This window comes from Otolemur garnettii, unplaced genomic scaffold, assembly GCF_000181295.1.
Source record: "Otolemur garnettii isolate 467f Iridium unplaced genomic scaffold, OtoGar3 scaffold00012, whole genome shotgun sequence".
Classification (NCBI taxonomy): Eukaryota; Metazoa; Chordata; class Mammalia; order Primates; family Galagidae; genus Otolemur; species Otolemur garnettii.
In genome coordinates, this window is record NW_003852407.1 from 27,163,871 (window position 1) to 27,183,049 (window position 19,179).

General features: G+C 44.8%; 1 protein-coding gene across 1 annotated transcript in view; it reads right to left on the reverse strand.

The window, feature by feature from the left end:
• The window catches only part of LAMA3 (laminin subunit alpha 3), a 245,007-nt gene that overhangs the window by 80,134 nt on the left and 145,694 nt on the right, over positions 1-19,179 (reverse strand). Inside the window, exons 32-36 of the mRNA XM_012802016.2 lie at positions 10,175-10,319; positions 9,346-9,486; positions 7,022-7,183; positions 4,601-4,699; positions 1,836-1,919 (exon numbers count right to left, since the gene is read on the reverse strand). Coding sequence (XP_012657470.1) covers positions 1,836-1,919; positions 4,601-4,699; positions 7,022-7,183; positions 9,346-9,486; positions 10,175-10,319 — 631 coding nt within the window. The remainder of the gene's footprint in view (positions 1-1,835; positions 1,920-4,600; positions 4,700-7,021; positions 7,184-9,345; positions 9,487-10,174; positions 10,320-19,179) is intronic.

The following is a 19,179-nucleotide window of genomic DNA, read 5'->3' on the forward strand; positions in this document are numbered from 1 at the left end:
GAACTAATTCTCAAAAGTCTGTATTATTTGTCATGTGTCCACTAACATCCCTGCTTTGTTAGCTTAGTGATCAGCCAAGGATTGGACAAAATTTCCTTAAATGCCTAGAAACAAAAAGTCTCCTTGTATTTTCAAAATTCAACTCTCAGGCAGCGAGTTGATAACTCTACCTTAGCCCTCACTTCCTGCTTGTATAGTCTCCACATCAGCCATAGGGGAGAGATTAGAGCCTTCTCGGGTCTTTCCTCAGAGTGCACACATGCCCTGGTATATACCAATCCTGATATTTGCACATTCCTCATCTGTGCACAGCCTGCTACATTCCCAGGACCATGGCTGAGCCTTTCAAAGCACCTGTGAACATCTCAATCCCCAGCTTTTTCAGCTCTGTGATATCTTATTGTTTGCTCCAACTACCTCAGGCAGCAATGATGTTAAATAATTTCAATTTTTCCACAACAGTCCCAGGGGAAAAACTCCAGTCAGGTCAAATAAAGATAAACTTGCAATTGGGATCTTCTGAAAAACCTCCAGATTGTCAAATTATGATAGTTGTCTGGGAAAGGAGGCTTTGAAGGAACTCCAGTCTCACTTTGCTTTCTCTAGCGGCTGCCAGGCTGCTAGAGTTCACCATGATTTGGAGCTGCTGGTTTGCAAGACTCCTGTGAAGCCGGGGAGAGGCAAGTTGAATGCCAAAAAGCTCACTGTTCTTACAGCAATTCAGTCATTTTTTTCCTATAATAAATACTTTCTAAATGGCTGCAAGGTTTTGATTAATTTCCACAGTTCTGAAAAAGTTGACGCTAACTATTTTTCTTTTTTTGGTACCAATTTTCTCATTGCTTATAGGGACGAGTGAATTTCTGGGGGTTCTTCCTTCACCATTTTAGCTGTCATGAACTTTTTCACCTAATAGAACCATGTGGTCTTTTGTGTCTTGCCTCTTTTATGTAGTATCATGTTCCTGAGATCCGTCCATGTTGTAGTAGGCATCAATACTTTGTTTATTTTATTGCCAAGGAACATTCCACTGCACAGGTATACAGAAATGTTAAAATATGTCTGCAAGTTCGAGGTACTCAAAAAGTTTCAACTTTAGGTATGGGACACACTGGATAATATAAATGGAACACTATTTTTAAGGAATAGTTGTAACCAAATAGGTGTAATAAAATGTTTTATGATCTGATGAGCTTTCCTATATTTAGCTATACTACTTTCTTGTAAGATATTTTTGTGGTTTTGCTGTCCACCCATCCCAAGCATTTTTTAGACACTAAATAGGTCTTGGTACGGAGGAGACCTGAGAATGAGAGGAAATTATGCGGTACCATTTTCTAGCTTATGGAATTTATAAGACAAGGATAATTAATTGTGAAACAGGCGAGCTCATGCTAAAGTACGGGAAAGATAGTATAAAGCCTCCGGAGCACCAATCATTTTATATTTTACATCATTTGTATTTTAAATCTATACAGATTAAGCGTCTCTTGTCTGAAATGGTTTGGACCAGAAGTGTTTCAGGTTTCAGATTTTTTTAAGATTGTGGAATATTTTGCATTTTACTTATAGATGGAACATCCCTAATCAGAAAACCCCAAGTCTGAAATGTTCTGGTGAGCATTTCCCTTTTAATGTCATGTTGGCAATCAAATAGTTTTGGATTTTGGAGCATTTTGGATTTCAGGTTTGGGGATCAGGGATGCTTAACCAGCATATATACATTTACTTTTATATAAATATAATTTATGTTTTTAAAATCTTATAACAAAATTAGGATTTTCTGAAACAGTTAAGGCAAAAAGCAGAAAGGGCCGTCAGGAACTTTCCTTTACCTCAACCACCTGCACGCGCCCGTGATGGAGCCGGTCTGGCCGTGGGCCATTGGGCTCTTCATAGATGACAGACATGTGCTGGCCCTGTGGAGAGAAAACCGGGAGTGTGTCACTGCCTCGCTTGGGATGTTTTCGAGATTTATAATTGATCTAAGAAAAAAACTTCCCCGGATCCCTATTCTATGAAATGCCTGACTCTTAACAAATAGCTCAGAATTAACTGACTGGTGAAAGGATTAATGACATGGAGACAGAATAATAACCGTGAACACAGTACCTTTTCACAAACAGGAAATCAGGAAAATTCCCTGGACTAAAAAAAGATGGGATTTTTTTTTTTTTTTTTTTAAAGACCAGGCTTTGTGGTAAATGCAGAAAGTGCTGCTTTCAGATTGTGATAGGAAGCAAGTACTTTGGTGGGTGGATTACTAAGGAGGTGGGGAGGGAAGGGGGACTGTGCCAGGGAGGGGCAGAGCTGGCAGGTGCCGGGCGGTATTCACCTGCAGCCTCCCCCTGCAGGACCCAGCCTCACTCACTCTGGGCCTCCACCCTACCTGTCTCAATGGCTCTGGAGCAACTCTCAGGAAGGTAGGATGGGACAGGGAATACCTGCCATTGGCAGTCCCACTGAAAACACACACACTCCAGCCTTTCTGCTATAGAACCAAACCCCACAGAGTTCCACTCACTAAGGCTGGTACTCCAGAGCATCAGCTGGAATCACATATCATTGAAACCTTAATCTAAGAAACATGCCCCAGGGGCTCTTAATTACAGCCTGTCTGGAACAAAGAGCCAGAGTAAATGATTCATGAGCCTAAATTATTTTCTGTGTTTGAAGGGAAAATTAAGAAGAAATTTTGGTCATTACCTCTCAGTGAACTATAATAGTTTGCATAATAAACTCTTTGGCGCTGAAAAATAGGTCTGCTAATGGCCGGAACTGTGAGATGCTCTGCAAAAATCTGAGCCTGAAATAATAGCAAGGCTGTGACAGCATTCTTACGGTGTAGCTATTTTTCCTTCAACTATAACTTTAAAATCGCTACTTTTATTTTTTTTTTCAACATATTCTGCAAGGGTTCCTTGGAGATTCCTAAACAACAATTCAATAGATTTTTGTTTGGTTGTTCCACCTTTTTTTTTTTTTTGGAGAAAGAGTCTCATTCTATCACCTTTGGTAGAGTGCTGCCATCATAGCTCACAGCAACCTCAAACTCTTGGGCTCAAGAGATCCCCTTGCCTCAAGCTTCTCAGTAGCTCAGACTACATTTACCTGCCACAATGCCCAGATAATTTTTCTATTTTTAGTAGAGACGGGGTCTCACTCTTGCTCAAGCTGGTCTTGAACTCCTGAGGTCAAGCAATCCACCTGCCTCGGCCTCCCAGAGTGCTGGGATTCCGGGCATGAGCCACGGTGCCTGGCCAACAATTCGGTAGAATTTTATATACCGGTGAAAACAAAACACAGTATGGCAGCCCCTGAACCAAGAATGTGAGGCCCTTGGCTGTGATGAGGTATATCAGATTTGTTGGTGCCTGTTTATAGTGCTCGGCCCGAGAAATCTCTCTGAGAAACTGTAATTCCCTTGCATTAATCACAGAGCAGACCCCAGAAATAAAGCCAACTTCATTCAATGGCACCCTAACCTATGTTCAAGGTACTGTGGCCTGCATTGTGGGGAATTCCAAGTAGGATGTGACATCACTCCTGCCCTCAAGGAATGTTTTAGATGCCAACTCTGGATTGTGTGCCAGGCACACAGCATGTGGAGGTTGTTACTTCTCAAAGCACCAAAGACCCCCCAACCATATCAATTTAGATTTCTTTCACAGCATCAAACCCTTCCAGGCTTGTGTGCAGGACTCAGCACACACTGATAATATGACCAGCTGATCATCCCTTGAGCACAGACTCCTGCCTTGCACTGCTTCCTGCCTCAGTTTACCTTAGTCCCTGCCCCTAGAGGGGCAGTTCTCTTCTTATGCCCATTGTTAAAGGCCTGGCTCAAAATGAACCATGAAACCTTCTGAGTATGTCTCAGACCACACAACTCCCAGCCCCTTTACTCAGACCCCAGTTGCCCTAGAGCTTTGCTTGGACTGTCCTCAAACACTGCTGGGTGGATTGGAGTTACTAGCATATTACTCTAATCCTATCTCCATTTTGAGGAAAGGGGGCACCCATCCTTTGCAGAGCTCAGCAATATGGTCTTGCACACGGGCAGGGCTCAAAAACATTTATGAAACCAAATTGATATGCTAGAAACAGGAAAAAAGTTTAACAGGAGCCAGTAACTTGTGAGAGGCAAGGGAAAATACAGTTAAGTACTTTGGGAGAGGAGAAGAGAGAAACCTTTTGGTCAGAGGAAGCAGAATCCTGAGGATTCTACATGCTTCCATGGGTGTCCCATCTGCGGGGGGTGGGGGGGCGGGGGAGAGAAGGGGGCAGACCTACTGATTTTGTGAGAAATTTGCTTATCTGTGGTGTCAAATATCAGGAAAAATATGCATGAACTTTTTTTTTTTCTGATCAGCTTTTCCTAGTGTTTGTGTAATGTGTGGCCCAAGACAACTCTTCTTCCAATGTATGGCAGGAAAAAAAAAAGGTCAGACACCCCTGCTCTACACTTTCTTTTAGTTTCTACAAATTATTAGAAGTGACTTAATCCAAATGTCTTATAGGCCACATATGAAGAAGTCTTTAAGTCAGCACCAACTGAAACTGTCACCTCCTGCCCCGCGGGTTGTGTCCTGACACCTACAGTGAGCTGCACATCCGGCTTCTTCTCCAGGAGAGCCATGTCACTGGGTAAGCCGAAGGACTTGACCTGGTAAGTGAGGTAGCCACCGTACGAGGAAACCTAAAATGGACACAACGGCATCAATAGCACACGAATTAAAGAAGGACCTGCAGAAAACAAGCAGAGGCACATAGAGTCTGGAAAGGTACCCAGTCACCCGCCAGCAAGGGTTCTATCTAGAGACTGGGATTGAGGATGATGATTTCAACTTTCTGCTTTAGGAGACTTTTTATCATTGAAAATGTTTAACATGAACATGATTGTTACAAGGAAGACAATACTTCTATTAAAAAGAAAAATAATATTCATACTGCAACAAATAAGATCCTTTTTCCCCCTAGATGATTACTAAGCTAGAATGTTTATTTAACTCACAGATGTTCTAGAATATCTAGGCCATTTATTTCTCTTTTAACTGAGAGAAGTGGGCGATATCTATCAGTCACAAAATGAACCTCTAAAAATAAATGCCTCATCCCCCCAAAAAATTCCCCTGAAAGCAGATGGTGACTATTTCCCAAGTTCTTGTGAATTCCGCTGAGTTCGGAAGCCATGACTGACTACTCCAGTGGTGTTTGGACCTCTTCTCATTGCGGCAGAAGCAGTAAGGTCCCACAGAGCTGAATGGCTGTGGTTTTCTGAGAGCTGCTCCACCTCTGGCCCTGACACCTCCCACCCTTAATTAAGTAAAGAACAATTAAGAAGGAAGGAAGGACCAAAGGATGGAAATCAGAGGTAAACTCACCTCCAATCAGACAGAACAAAATACCCTACAGAAAATGCCAACACTTGAGAAGGAGGAAAAAGCTGATCTTCTGGGCTCCCCATCAGCAGACGCTTTTCCCCGGCGTCTGTAACCTGGCAAAGCCTCCTAGGGCCATGAACTTCAAGTCTGGACGTATTCCAGGATAACATCTTTTTTTTTTTTTTCCCAGGTTAATGTGAGGGTACAAACAACCAGGTCACAATATTTGAAATTTGTTAGGTAGAGTTCCTCTTGTAATTACATTCTGCACCCAGAAGGTGTGCCATATACCCCTACATTGAGGCCAGTAGGAGCACCCCAACCTTCTTCCTGCTTCCCCCTCCCCACAACTTGATTGAATTGAGTTTTTCTCTTATGTGGGCATGTATTAGATCACCTACTGGCTTCGTGTTAGGATTGAGTACATTGGATATTTGCTTTTCCATTCTTGTGATACTTTACTGAGAAGAATGTGTTTCTACTCCACCAGGTTAAGTACTTATAGCCTTATTCAGGTTAAGTACTGCCTTTCTGATGGAGTAAGGTTCATTTAAAATTATGCCCACAAATTCTTTGTATTCTTACCTTCAAAAAGTGGAGCCCAACTCCCCTCCCCTTGAGTGCGGGCTGCATTTAGTGACTCACTTCTAATGAACAGAACGAGGGAGCGAGCGTGTGCTAGTTCTGAGATTAGGTTATAAAAAGATTGCGGCTGCATCTTGAGTTAATCTACTGTCTTTCTCCACCCTGCCCATCATTTGTTTTTATTTATTTATTTATAGATCATGAATACATTTATGCATATATGGGGTAAAATGTGTTGGTTTTTTTATACAATCTGACGTGGTTACATCAAACCGATCAACATAGCTTTCGCCTCATTTACTTGATTATTGTGTTAAGATATTTACATCCATCATTTGTTTTGATGGAAGCCAGCTGCCCTGTCATGACAACCCTCAGGTAGTCTAAGTAGGGTCTCATTGTGATGGGGAACGGATGCCTCCAGCACCAGCCAGCATGGAGCAGAGGCCTGGTAATAACCGTGTGAGTGAACTTGGAAGCTATCCTCCAGGCCCAGATGACCATGGCCCTGACCAACAGCAACCAGGGGACTCTGGGCCATCTTCTCCTAAATCGCCAATCCATAGGAATGTCAAGATGGTAACTGTTCCTTTAGGTTGCAAAGTGTTGGTGCAGTTTGTTACATGGTACAGATAACCTATCAGCACACAGGCTAGCCATGTAGAGATGAAGGGGAGTATGAAGTCAGGGAGAGCTAGATCATAAGCAGGAATCAATGCCCCCCACGCCCACCCAGCAAGACCCACAGTCTCCTACCCAGAAGACGGAGTCAGAGACGTGTCCCATTTGCAACAGATAGCATGTAATGGAACTTAGGAAACTTCTTTGGCATTAAGTAAAAATGGAAAAAAACCATTGTGCATATTTCTTTTGCTGGGGGCTCACACCTGGGGGCACGGGAGGGGAGGCTCTTGCTCAGCCCCTCACAGCAAGGTCTCAGTTTTTAATCACTTTACCTAACTCCTAAAATGGTAGTAAACTGACCTGAGGCTTATGCTCAAGTGATACAAGAGGCCCACAGAGGGCTCAGAGGAGCGACGGGACATCATTACCTTGTCCCCCAGGTAGGAAGGGGGTGCAACCCAGGACGCACTGCGGACTGTCGCGGGCAGCTCCTGGAGATCCGCCACCACACTGTTGCTGCCTGGGTTGAAGGAGACAGCGATGTCCACTCCGTCCGCAGTCTCCAGGCGCCAGCCCCTCATATCCACGAACTAGAACACGAAAGCAACGGACAGAAATGTGTGGGTGTGGCTTCCTTGGTGACCCTGCACTAGTCAACAGAAACATTCATGCAGCTGTCACCGGCTTCAAGGACCCCCTAGATGTGTCTCCTATTGAGCTCACCCCTCAGGCCCCCATGACAGAGCCCCCATCTGACCCCTGTCACGGGGAGTTCTTGGAGGGCAGTGGCCATACACATGTCGGATTATCTTTGTATCCTAACACACATCCTGCTAGTGAACAATTAGCAGGTGTTCAGTGAGTATTTCAATAATCACTAAATGGCTGTTTGAATAATAACTAGGACTATGGGCATCTTTTAATAGTGAGCACCTTACAGAGAAAAATGTGATGTGGAATACAGTGGCCTGCCAACATTATTTTTCTCTAAATGGAGCATCAAAATTAAATCTTTCCCTGGTCACAAAGGAAACCAGTTAGCTTTAAGGTAAGAAAAAGGAAGAACTCATTAGGCATAGGTTAGAATTAATGTTTTCCAGTTCCCAGGGATGCGAGGGAGGTAAGGAAAGGGGACTTTAGAGCAGATTTACAAACTAATTTTTTTTTTGTCCAATTAGAAGGCTGAATTCCTTTCAGGAGGAGGGAGTGGAATACAGAAAATAGTTTCTTTCAATACTTATTGGATCTAAGACGTCACACAGAGAGAGCAAGCGCAGGACTACTGGCTCATGGAATGAGGAAGACAGCAAATGTTTTAGTTTCATGAATTAACTTTAACAGTGGCCAAAGATATGGCAGATAAGTGAAAATAAAAGTAAAATGGGCCATGACTGCATTCATATATGATTTAATAAAAAAAAGAAAAGAAAAGTAAAATAGGAAGAAGAGAAGAAGAAAAGAGAAGTGAGGGGTGTGCTGTTGTGCAATAGTAAGGGGTATCTATTTAACAGTTGGGTTTATCCATAGGTCTTGGTGAAGAAAGAGCTCCTGAAGCTCTCTCTCAAATGATCAGGGTGACAGGAGCATCTTTTGTCATAGGACACACATTTGGTCTCAGTCCCCAGTTCCTCACAGTAGAGCTTCTGAGACCCTTGGGATCTCTGCTGTGGCAAGAGTCTTTTTGCTAATGAGATGACTGTGGTTGGGGTCCCTCAGTAGCTTCAGGATGGGACTGGCTGCCAGAAAGATCAAGGCATGATTAGAGGGTTGGGACTTTTAGCCCCACCCCTGACCAATGGCTAATGATTTAATCAATCGTGCCTGCATACTGAAATGCCCATACAAGCCCTAAATTTTGGTTTCAAAGGTCCCCTGTGTTGGTGAACACATGTGAGTGCTGGGAGGGTGACACACCCCAAGTCCTGTGCTTGGGACACTGTTGGAACCCACCCCACACACCTGCTTTGTCATGTCCTTTGTAATAAACAAGCAATAGTAAGTAAGGTGTTTCTCTGAGTTCTGTGAGGTGTTATAGGAAATTATCAAAGCATGAGGAGGGGGTGGTGGGATCCCCTACAGCCAGATCTATAGGAAGTACTGGAGGCCTAGAACTTGCAATGGGCATCTGAAAAGGGGGGCAGTCTTGCAGGACTGAGCCTTCAACCTGTGAGGTCTGATGCTACCTCCAGGTAGAGAGCGTCAGGATTGAGTTGAATTGTGGGACACCCAGTAGGTGTCTGGAGAGGATTGGAGAATCCTTGGTGTGAAGCAAATCCCCCACATATTTGGTGTCAGTGTGCTGTGAGTACAGAAACAGGGTTTTCTTTGAAGGAAGAAAACAACAAACTCTACTCACTCAATGAGTATTTATAGAGCACCTCTTATATTCCAGATCCTGTTTTTAAGGAGCTTACATTCTAGTGGTGGAGGAAGATGGATATTAAATATTAAAATAAAATGTAAAATTTAAAAGAGACAACTATTTTAAATTGCACACAAACTTTATGGACACCCCATATGTCAGGGAGTGATTAATGCTGTGGAGAACACAGAGTACGGTCAGAGAGGGTGACCAGGGAATGCTATTTTGTAAGGAGTAAGGGAAAGCCCCTCTGAGCAGGTGACATTTGAGCAGACACCCTACAAATTCAGGGAACAAGAATAAAAAACACTGCAGGCCAAGGAACAGCCAAGGCAACTGTTTTAACAAATCCATCTACAAAGTCCCAGGGCGCTTTGGGTCTGTTCCCACCTTAGCTCTTCGCTTGTGTGAGCTGTGACAACGATTACTGACTCCAAAACAAAAGCAGCTGGTACAGCCCTTGGGATTGGCTGGGTCCAAGTGGAAGGATCCTTCTCGACACACGTGACATTCGGAGCCTTCCACATTTTCCTGTTGGAGCAAAACATGAAGGAAGAGCTCATCCCTCCAGAGCTTCTCTGAGCGCAATTAGCCACTTACACAAATTAAACACCAGCCTGAGATGTTAGGACATGGATGTTAACAAAACATCAAAGGATATGTAATTGTTAGGCTTTCATACCACGTTAATTGTTTACAATTTTATACCCCACACAAATGGGAGCAGGCATTCCCTCAATTTCATAAGATAGCCCTCGGCACCTTGCAGGTAGAGAAACAGTGCCAGGAGGAGTCACAGTAGGAAGAGACTGGTCCATCCCACTCCCGCCACTCAAGACATCTGTGGGGAATTCAGGGGTCTCCTACAACCTGGCAGGACCCCGTGGAGCAGAGATGATAACCTGGGGTCCATGGTCCAGAAATAGGCTATATGGAAACCTATGAACCTCATGAAATTGTAGATAAAAATGTGTGTTGATTGTTCTGGTGACGGTCTATACCTGTCATCAGATTTTTCCTGGCCTCTCCAAGGGTGAAAGAGGTTCTTCTATCTCTGACTATTTCTATGAAATGAAGTAAAGATACAAAATGCTAGACACCTTATGAACCCTATTGCGGTCAGTCCCATATTCTGTGTACTTTTCTAAGTTAACTCCACACAAAGCATTTCCTCCCTGACCGGAGGCTGGCGGCCCTGGCATGGTACCACCCATCTCACCTTGCAGAGGCAAGCCCCCGTCCTTGGGTCACACACTCCTGGCTCAGCCCCATCTCTGTTGCAATGGCAGGGCACACACTCAGGGAAGCGGTGAAACCCGGAGGCACATCGGTCGCACTGCCGCCCTGTGATTCTGGGTTTGCATCTGTGCCCAGAGTAAAGGGAACAAAACTTATCATCTTTCTATACAATTCTGAGGTACACACCTGCTCTTCAGCACAGCAGGTGCACAGAGCTCGGTAAAAAATGACAGCTGCCTGCGAGGCAGCTTGCATTCCAAGGCAGAATGGAAAGAAGCAGAGAGAAGGTGCATACAGAAAGCAGGGCGTTGACCACTGACCATTGCGGATGGTCACAGGTGTCCATCATGGGTGGTTGGCTCAGTGCTATCACAGACTTGGCCCCTGTGCCTGCATGTCTGCTGCAGAGAGCCCAGGAGCAGAAATGAGGACAACATACACACAGGTCTAACCAGGGTTCAGAGGAGCAGCAGGGGACCCAGCCCAAGACAATGATTAGTTTCCCTGGGGGAGGTGACTGCTAAGCTGAGCTTTACAGGACAGAGTCATGGTATAGGAGGTGGGTGGGCACTCCAGACAGAAGGAACAGAGCGGGAAACTGCCCAGCATATCCAGGGGACAACACAATTGCAGTAAGGCCAGAGCACATAGTAGTGGCTGAGACCTGTGCATTCAAGACAGGCCACATGAGACCTATGATCTTAGCAAGCTACTTAATATCTCAAAGCCTTACTTTTCTGCTCAGTAAGAATGCATGCTGCCTCCCAGGACTGCTGTAAGCACAGAGGAGGGAGTGCCTGGCTCACGCACAGTGCCTGGCACATGGATTCAAACTATGTATCGCTGTCATGGAAAGCTGTTAAGGAGGGGAGAGTGTGAATGGACGTGGTGGAGGTGGAAGTGGGGGTTCCAACAGCTGCCGGCTTTTGAGTAAGAACCCAGGGCAAAGGGATTTGGGATGGACAGGGGGCATGGGCTCCCAAACTATTTGGGGGTAAAGATGCTAAGACTTATAATGTTCTGGATGATGAGAAAAGAAAGAGGAGAGAGGTAGGAAGACCCCCAGTTCTCTAGCTCGGGTGATATAGTGAGTGGGTCCTGGGCCCCATGTGAGGCTGAGAATAGAGCAGCAGTGAGGGTCTTGAGAGGAAAGCTAAGGCGGGCCTGGTGGGGTGGCAAGGAGCTGCCACCTGCAAGTGCAGGAGCTCAGGGGCGCTCCCGGGGGAAGCTCTGAGTCACCCATCTGCAGGTCCCTGCAACTGAGGCACAGAGCAGAAAAGGAAACACCGGCAGCAGAGCAGAGGGGGCAGCCCAGTACTCCAGGTGGGGAAGAGGAGAATGTGGGGGGTTGGCGGGAACCTTGGCAGCTCGGGCACCAGGTCCCACAGCTGGGATCTATCTGCCCACAGATCCTATTTTGTGGGACTCAGGAAATACTGTAGACCCTCTGTGAGTTGACTACCCAAGGGACTGTAACAAACTAGTCAACAAACAGAGGTGGTTAACATCAGGAACTAGGCCTACTGTGCTGATGTGGTGCTTGTCTGGTCTTTGAAAATTAGGGTACCTTAAGGAGGTGGTCAGTGTAGGGAGGGGGTCAACTGTGGAAGTTCTCTATATTAGAAATGTGGAGTTTTTTTTTTTTAACATTTTTGACTTTTTTGGTACTTTTTGCTTTCAACATCCTGAACCACAGTATCCATATGCAGTAGACTATACCAGTACAGTAGGCCGAGTTCCTTATGTTGACCACCTTGTGTTGACCAGTTTGCTACAGTCCTTTAAGTGGTCAACCAAATCCTACTGTACTTTGAAGCACACTGCATACTAAGAGTCTTATGTACATCAACAAAGGGAATTTGTTAGCCAGGGGTCACCTAGATTACTTTCTTTTATTTTATTTTTTAATTGGCATATGGAAAATACCAAAAGTAAGCTGTCATCTACCTCCTAATACTTATGAATATATCCTACTCTGGTGACGATTCTAAAAAGCATACCTTATACCCCATTAAGTTTGCTTTTTGGCAAATACCTACTTATAACCAGATGAAGGATTTCATATTTGATTGAGAGCACGAATTTGGAACCAGGCAACCTAGGTTAGAATCTCAATTCGGGCACTTATTGGACTTTAGGCAAATTCACCTCTTTACAATCAAGCTTCCTTATCTCTTAAAGTGTAAATAATGACACCTGCTGTATAGGGTTACTGCGAGGATTAAATAAGATAATGCAGGTAAAAACCTTCAGACAGTGCCTGGCTCTCAGACGGGTACTCACTATGATTACGCTTGCTGTGTTCTTGGCCAAGGGGAGCAGATGGGTGCGCTTTACCCACTCAGAACACCTGAGAGGACAAACTGGCTTTGCCCACAAAACCTGCTGACAAGGCAAATGGCAGTTCAGTTCTTCCAGCCCCATCCCTCTCACCTTTCTTCCTACCTGATACCTACAGAAATTGTTTTGTAAGAAAGAAAGTATACAAGAAACCATGCTAGGAGCATCGTAGCTATAGAGTGTGAATGTTCTGCGTGAAGTGGGTCACTCTAGCACAGTGGGCTGCAAACTTCGGGAGGGGATCAGAGACCCTTCTGGGAAGCAGAAGAACATGGGCCATCTTTTCAGAAAAATGCTCACCACACACCTACTCGCTCTTACACACACTCCAGTCCCTATCAGAGGGTTCCTGTGGCCCAGATTAATAACACCTGCTCTCTGTGACGCTCAGCATAAACATGATCAGAGTGCTGCCAAGAAAAACAGAAAGTCTGTCCTCCAGATGATTCCTTATTTGTGAAGAGCTGGCGAGTGTGGAGCACAAGAACTCCAGTGGTCTAGAGATGGGAAAGAAGAGGGTGCAGGTAACCCCTCCCCAAATAAAAAGCATCAGAGAGAGGAACTTTGGAACAGAAGTGAGCCTTTGGAGATGCCTGGCAGAGAAGGAAAGAGCACCGTGCACAGGGGACAGTGTGGTCATCGTGAAGCGCCAGCCTGACAGCTCAGCCTTCTGAAGTCTAGAGGTTTCATTTCCCAGACGTGCAGGGCTTCTGGCCAAGGGCACGTTAATTGAATGTAGGTTGCAAATGAGCAGTTCGCACAGTGGACACCACCGGTGAACACGGGTCAGGTTTGGCAGGTGAGACCACACAGACAAAAGTCTGTTTTGTTGTTTTGTTGCAAACTGGTCTCCCTGTTTACTTCGGAAGGCATGTGAGCTGACAGAGTGGGAAGGAGAGTGGGCTGAGAGGGCACAGCCACGTCATTAATAAAGGATCAAGCCCCAAGCCTCACTCAGCATGTTGGAAGCAGCGGAGAGCACAAGAGTGGGTGAGGAAAAGCCAGCTCGGAGCAGAGTGATGGGAGCCCTGAGCTGTGAACGGGACCCTGGCCGGGCTGGCTGGGGCTGAGAGGCCAGGGAAGCCAAACCTTGGAGAATACACTCCCTATATTCCAGACTCATGCATTGTTTAGATCATGTGAATTGACTGACCATGTGAATCCTGTACACAAACAAGAAACTCAAGCCGTTTCACACAGCAGGAAAGAAAAGGGAAGCTTCCTTTTAAAAGCCTGGCTGCACATCTTTTGAAATGACCTCCAATCTGCCTGACTTGGCACTTTCTCTCGGGAGACTCTCTGTTCTCCAAGAAGCTGCCCTCACAAAAGCCAGAAGACTGTGTCAGCTGCTGCTGCTGCTGCCTGCGGGTTGGCAGCTCTGGGGAAGCGGGCTCAGGGAAGTCAACTTCAGGGCCGTGGGCTTGCAGCCAAATGTTATGCAACCCCATCAGCTCGTGTGTGGCTGCTCCCTCCGTGTCTCAGAGCATCAGGCCCAGATGCGTTAGGCTGCCTCTACCCCTGTGCATTCAACACGCAAGACCCTTCATGTTATGCCTGCATCAAACTCCAGAGCCCACGGTCTGCCTCCTGCATTCATTTATTCATCCAAGAATTATCTGGTGCCTTCTATGGACACATCCCTGTGTAGGAGAGGGAGGGAGCAGATAGTGTCAGTTAGTCTTGACTCGGGCACATTTTCCTGAGTATCCAGGACCTAGGGATGTGGAAAGTTAAGTCACCATGTGAGAGATGAGCCAGCTAAGCTAAGCATTGGCCAGACCATGAGGAGATCTCTGCAGACTTGTGGAGGGCGTTTTGCCACCTTTGAGTTTGGACGTCTAACACAAATCCTTGAAGGAGAGTCACAATTTGGGGGGCAGGGAGCTTTTCATAACTGAAACTGAACATGTACAGAAAGTGTTTTGAAGAAGTGAGAAAGCCAAGCTAGAGAAGAAAGAAGAAAAGAAACCACAAGCTAAGGCACGTGGGGGCCAGGTGAGCATGGAAAGTCGGTCTGTATGTGTGTGGAAGGGGTGTCCTGCACAGCCCTGTGTCCCTGTGATACGGCGTTCACCACACTGCACTGTCCTTACTGGTTACGAGAGACCAGTGAGGCCAGGCACGGTGGCTCACACCTGTATCCCAGCACTCTGAGAGGCCAAAGTGGGTGGATAGCTTCAGCTTATGAGTTCGAGACCAGCCTGAGCAAAAAGCAAGACACCATCTCTATTAAAAATAGAAAAGCTGAGGCAAGAGGATTGCTTGAGTCCAAGTTGGAGGCTGCTGTGAGCTATGATGCTACTGCACTCTACCTAAGGCAACAGCTTAAGACTCTATCTCAAAAAAAAAAAAAAAAAGAGACCAATGACAAGTGTGCCTTCAATAAGACACAGTATCCAAATTAGAGTATGTATTTGTACACTTTGAGCAATAAAAAGTATATGAAATAGAATTTAAGGCAAAATAACCTCCCCCTAAAACCTCACAAGGAACTGAGGGAGACATTTCATCCTTGTTAAAATAACAACAACAAAAATCACATGCCAAGGACAAAAAAATCTTAAAGAGAATAAATCACAAACATTTATGTACATCTCAACATTGTTTCAAGTTTCATAGACTAACAGTCCCATATATTTCCAACAAAATTATGGGGAAAACAGATTTTAAAATTCCAGTATAATCACATATTTAGCATATTCCTCTTAGATTAAGGGGAAAGTAAGAAGGAAGGAAGGAAGGAAGGAAAGAAGAAAGGAAGGAAAGAAGGAAGGAGAAAAGAATAGAAAAGAAAGAAAAAAATGAATGAATGAATGAATGTGTAACCCAGGAGAAGGAAGGTCAGTTAGGAAAGCACCAATACCATCCAGATATGGAGTGGTAAAAGGACTTAGCCAGGGTGTAGCTGACAGCAGAGAGCCATGGAAAGGAAGGTGGATTATCTGTCCTGTGCTGGAAGTTGACACATGATTGGCAATAGGGGACATAGGCTGATTCTAAGAGACACTCAGAGTTCAAGGTTTAAGGACTAGAAAGAGGCTGTCACCATGAAGTAGATTTTTTTCCTTTAAATCCAAAGGGAGAGATGGCTTGAAAGGCAAGACAATGACATGGGCTTCAGAGACAGGATTAGAGCTACAGAATTTTGGAATTAGAGATCACCCAATCTAATCTTTCATTATACATGTGAGGAGACAGCAGCACAGAGAGCTCAGGGGACTTGTCCAAGGCTAGATAAGTAAAACCAGTAAGAGAGTCCAGGATAAATTGGTTTGCAACAAAGGTGGGATAAGACAGTCAGGGGGTATCAGGACTCAGAATCATCCAGGAATGGCATTATTGAAGCTGGTTGAAAAGGCAGACAGCATAGAGGAAGGCAGACAGCCACGACCTCCACAAATAATCATGGCAGCTGGTACTTACTGGGCACATGGTGCATGTCACGCACTGTTCTAAGTGTATTTGCATAGGATATTTCACTCTCTAAAGCTGTGGTCTCCAACCAACCTGTGGCCTGTTAGGAACTGGGCCACATAGCAGGTGAGCAGAGGGACAGTGAAGCTTCATCTGTATTTACAGCCGCTCCCCATTGCTCACATCACCGCCTGTGTTCCACCTCCTGCCACATCAGCTACAGCATTAGATTCTCACAGGAGCCCAGAGCCTACTGTAAACGGCACCTGCGAGGGATTGTCTTCCATGAAACTGGGGCTGGGGGCTGGTGTTCTATAGAACTTGTTGAGGTGGGTGCCTCCAGGAGCTCTACTTTATGGATGCAGACCAAAGGCCCAGAAGAGAGAAGCACCGTGCCTGTGTCATCCAGATAGCAGGCAGCAGAAACAGGAATCAACCTTGTGCAAACTCACACCACCTGTCCTCCCCATCTGGTGCAGAAGGAAAACACAGCCCATGAAACAGCCCGAGAAGGATCATCCAGAGAGATAAGGGGAAGAGGCTGGTGTCACAGGAGAGGAAGGATGACAGGGAAGTGCAGGGGAGAGCTCTGAGGTCCCCTGTGCAGCAGTCCCCACCATGTCCCAGCACTCACTCACACATGGCCCAGCAGGCCCCATTCTGATTATTCAATGACACGCATCAGAGGAATTACCTCTGGAAGTTGTTAGGGCTCAGAGATTCATGCCTAGCTGGAAGTATGCCTGTTCCAAGAATGCCAAGTCTATGATCTTTTCTGGTATTTAATTTCTCCATCTAATACAAACACTTAGTAAATCTACAAGGACTGGTGGAGACAGAGGTCGTCCCACAAGGCTGTTGCCACCATTCTTCAGAAAAGGCATGTTGTACAGATGGCTCCTCTGGCTGTCTGGGTGGACTGCTGTCTCCTTAATCAATCTTGAAATAGTCTGAAAGTGGTCACATCATGATTGCTTTTAAAAGCAGTGGTCCCCAGGTTCCTTGTAACTGTCAAAGATTGATAAAATCTTCCGAGCAGACCTTTTGCTTGTTCAAAGACTTTGGCGGTACACACCTTCCCTTATTAAAAGTAGGTAGAAAGTTACTTTTTTACCCCTATATTTGATTGAATATACATATAGTGAAACTTCTGGAAGTTGACTACCCAGGCCTGTAACAAACTGGTCAACATATGGAGATGGTCAACATAAGGCCTACGATACTGCTATGTACTGTGGTGCATGTCCAGCCTATGAAAATTAGGTCACTTAAGGAGATGGTCAGTGTACGGAGTTGGTCAACTACGGAGGAGGTTCTACCATATTTGCCAATTTGTGTTGCTATAAAAATGAAAATTTCAACAAGGTAAGTATCTTTATGATCTCAATCTAATGAGGTTGACCGAAATAACAGGCTTCTGGGGTATTTATGCAATATAATTTTGCAATTTTACCTGTGATACAATCAGAGATTGAAGAAGAGACAGAATCAGAATTTTAAATGTAGATGGGGAGTCAGAGATGATTTTAATAAACTTCAGCTTACAGATTCAGAAACTGAGACCCAGGAAGGCAAAATGCCTTGCCCAAGTCTAGCTCAGACATGGAGAAGGTGAGTCAACTTAACTTATTCCCAATTGTCTCTAAAATTATACCAATTTAAATTAAGTAAAGCTTGAGTACTGTGGATTCCTAGAATTATTTTTGTAATTCATTTTAAAGTAGATTAATATTTATAACAGTTGGACCTTCTTTCAGTAAGATAAACTTTAACACCAATAAGTAGTCAAGTTCAATTTGAAAATTCAAAGTTTTCAGCTTGGTCATTTGCAATAATTTATACAACTGCAAAAGAATTTGTTGTCTGATTGTGAAAGGCTGTGTTTTTCCCTTTGTTGCAAATTCCAGGTATCTCTGGTCATTTCTTTTACTGAGAGTAAGGTTCTGCTAAACATCAGGAAACATTAGGAAATTTGGAGGTGGGGGGCAAACAGTCTTTCCTCTAATATTTTATAAAGAAATAATCTTTCCAGGCAACCAAAAGCTTTTCCAGTATTTACACTGGAATTGCCATTGGCAATTTGTGCAATTTATAGTCATATAACAAACTGAAAGTTTTTCTTACATTATCTGCCAGGGCTCTTTTATGACAAATCCATTTTGATCATGCATAGTAATAACCCAGGAGGTTATTACAGTTTCTTTGGTAAGGTCAGAGTAAACAATTCCACATCTTGGGTTAAGGGTGATACAAGTAAGATTCCATTCCTATTGATGCGCTTAGGTTTGGGCAAAACTATAGACACGCCTCAGTCTTGAGCTAGGAATTTTCCAGGCTATTACATTGTCACTGGCAGGGAGGGTTCGGTCAAAACTTTTTAAAGTTTCTACCTAAAATACAATGGTAAGGCTATCCATTACCTCCTGATGTCTTAACTGATTTTAAAAACATTATAACATTCTTGGTTTTATTTTTCCGTGGTGGCATCCCCAAGAAACTGTGTGCGAAGTTCTGTTTGCAGAGATTGACCCTGTTGTGAATTCTACGGCTCCTCTTCCTCCTTCTTTGTTCCTTTGCTTCCTGTGATAAGACTTGGGTATCCCCTCAGGGACCCAAATCTGAGCAACCCAGTTGAGTCAGGCAGGACTCACATTGTGGTTTTAAAGACTTGGAATGTTTGGTGACTCACCTTCCTTACAAGGTCCCAGGGGCATGAGGAGTCAGTCAGCACCAGGCAACGATTAGAGATGCATGTAAGGGTCTGTCTATAGGAAAAGTGGACAGCAGTGCTGCTATAGAGGGTTGAATCATGCCTCCCCAAAGGATAAGCCCAAGATCTGAACCTGAGGACATGACCTTATTCACAAAGGAGGTCCTAGCAGGTATAATCAAGGAAAGATGAGGATTCATGGCAGTAAGGAAGGGCCCCAAGCCAGTTTGACTGGTGTCCTTAAAAGAAAAGGAGACACAGACCCATACCAAGAGGGTATGGGGACAGAGACACTCAGTGAGAGCAGCATGTGTCGATAGAAGCAGAGATCAGAGCGATGCAGCCACAAGCCCAGGAAGTCCCAGGGACACCAGGAGGTAAGAGAAAGGCCTGGGACAGATTCCTCCCAGGGCTCAACCCTTCTGTGGAGGCCCCAACCCTGCTGACATCTTAATCTCAAACTCCTACATGCCAGAAACGTAAGAGAATAAATTTCTGTTATTTTAAGCCATGCTATTGGT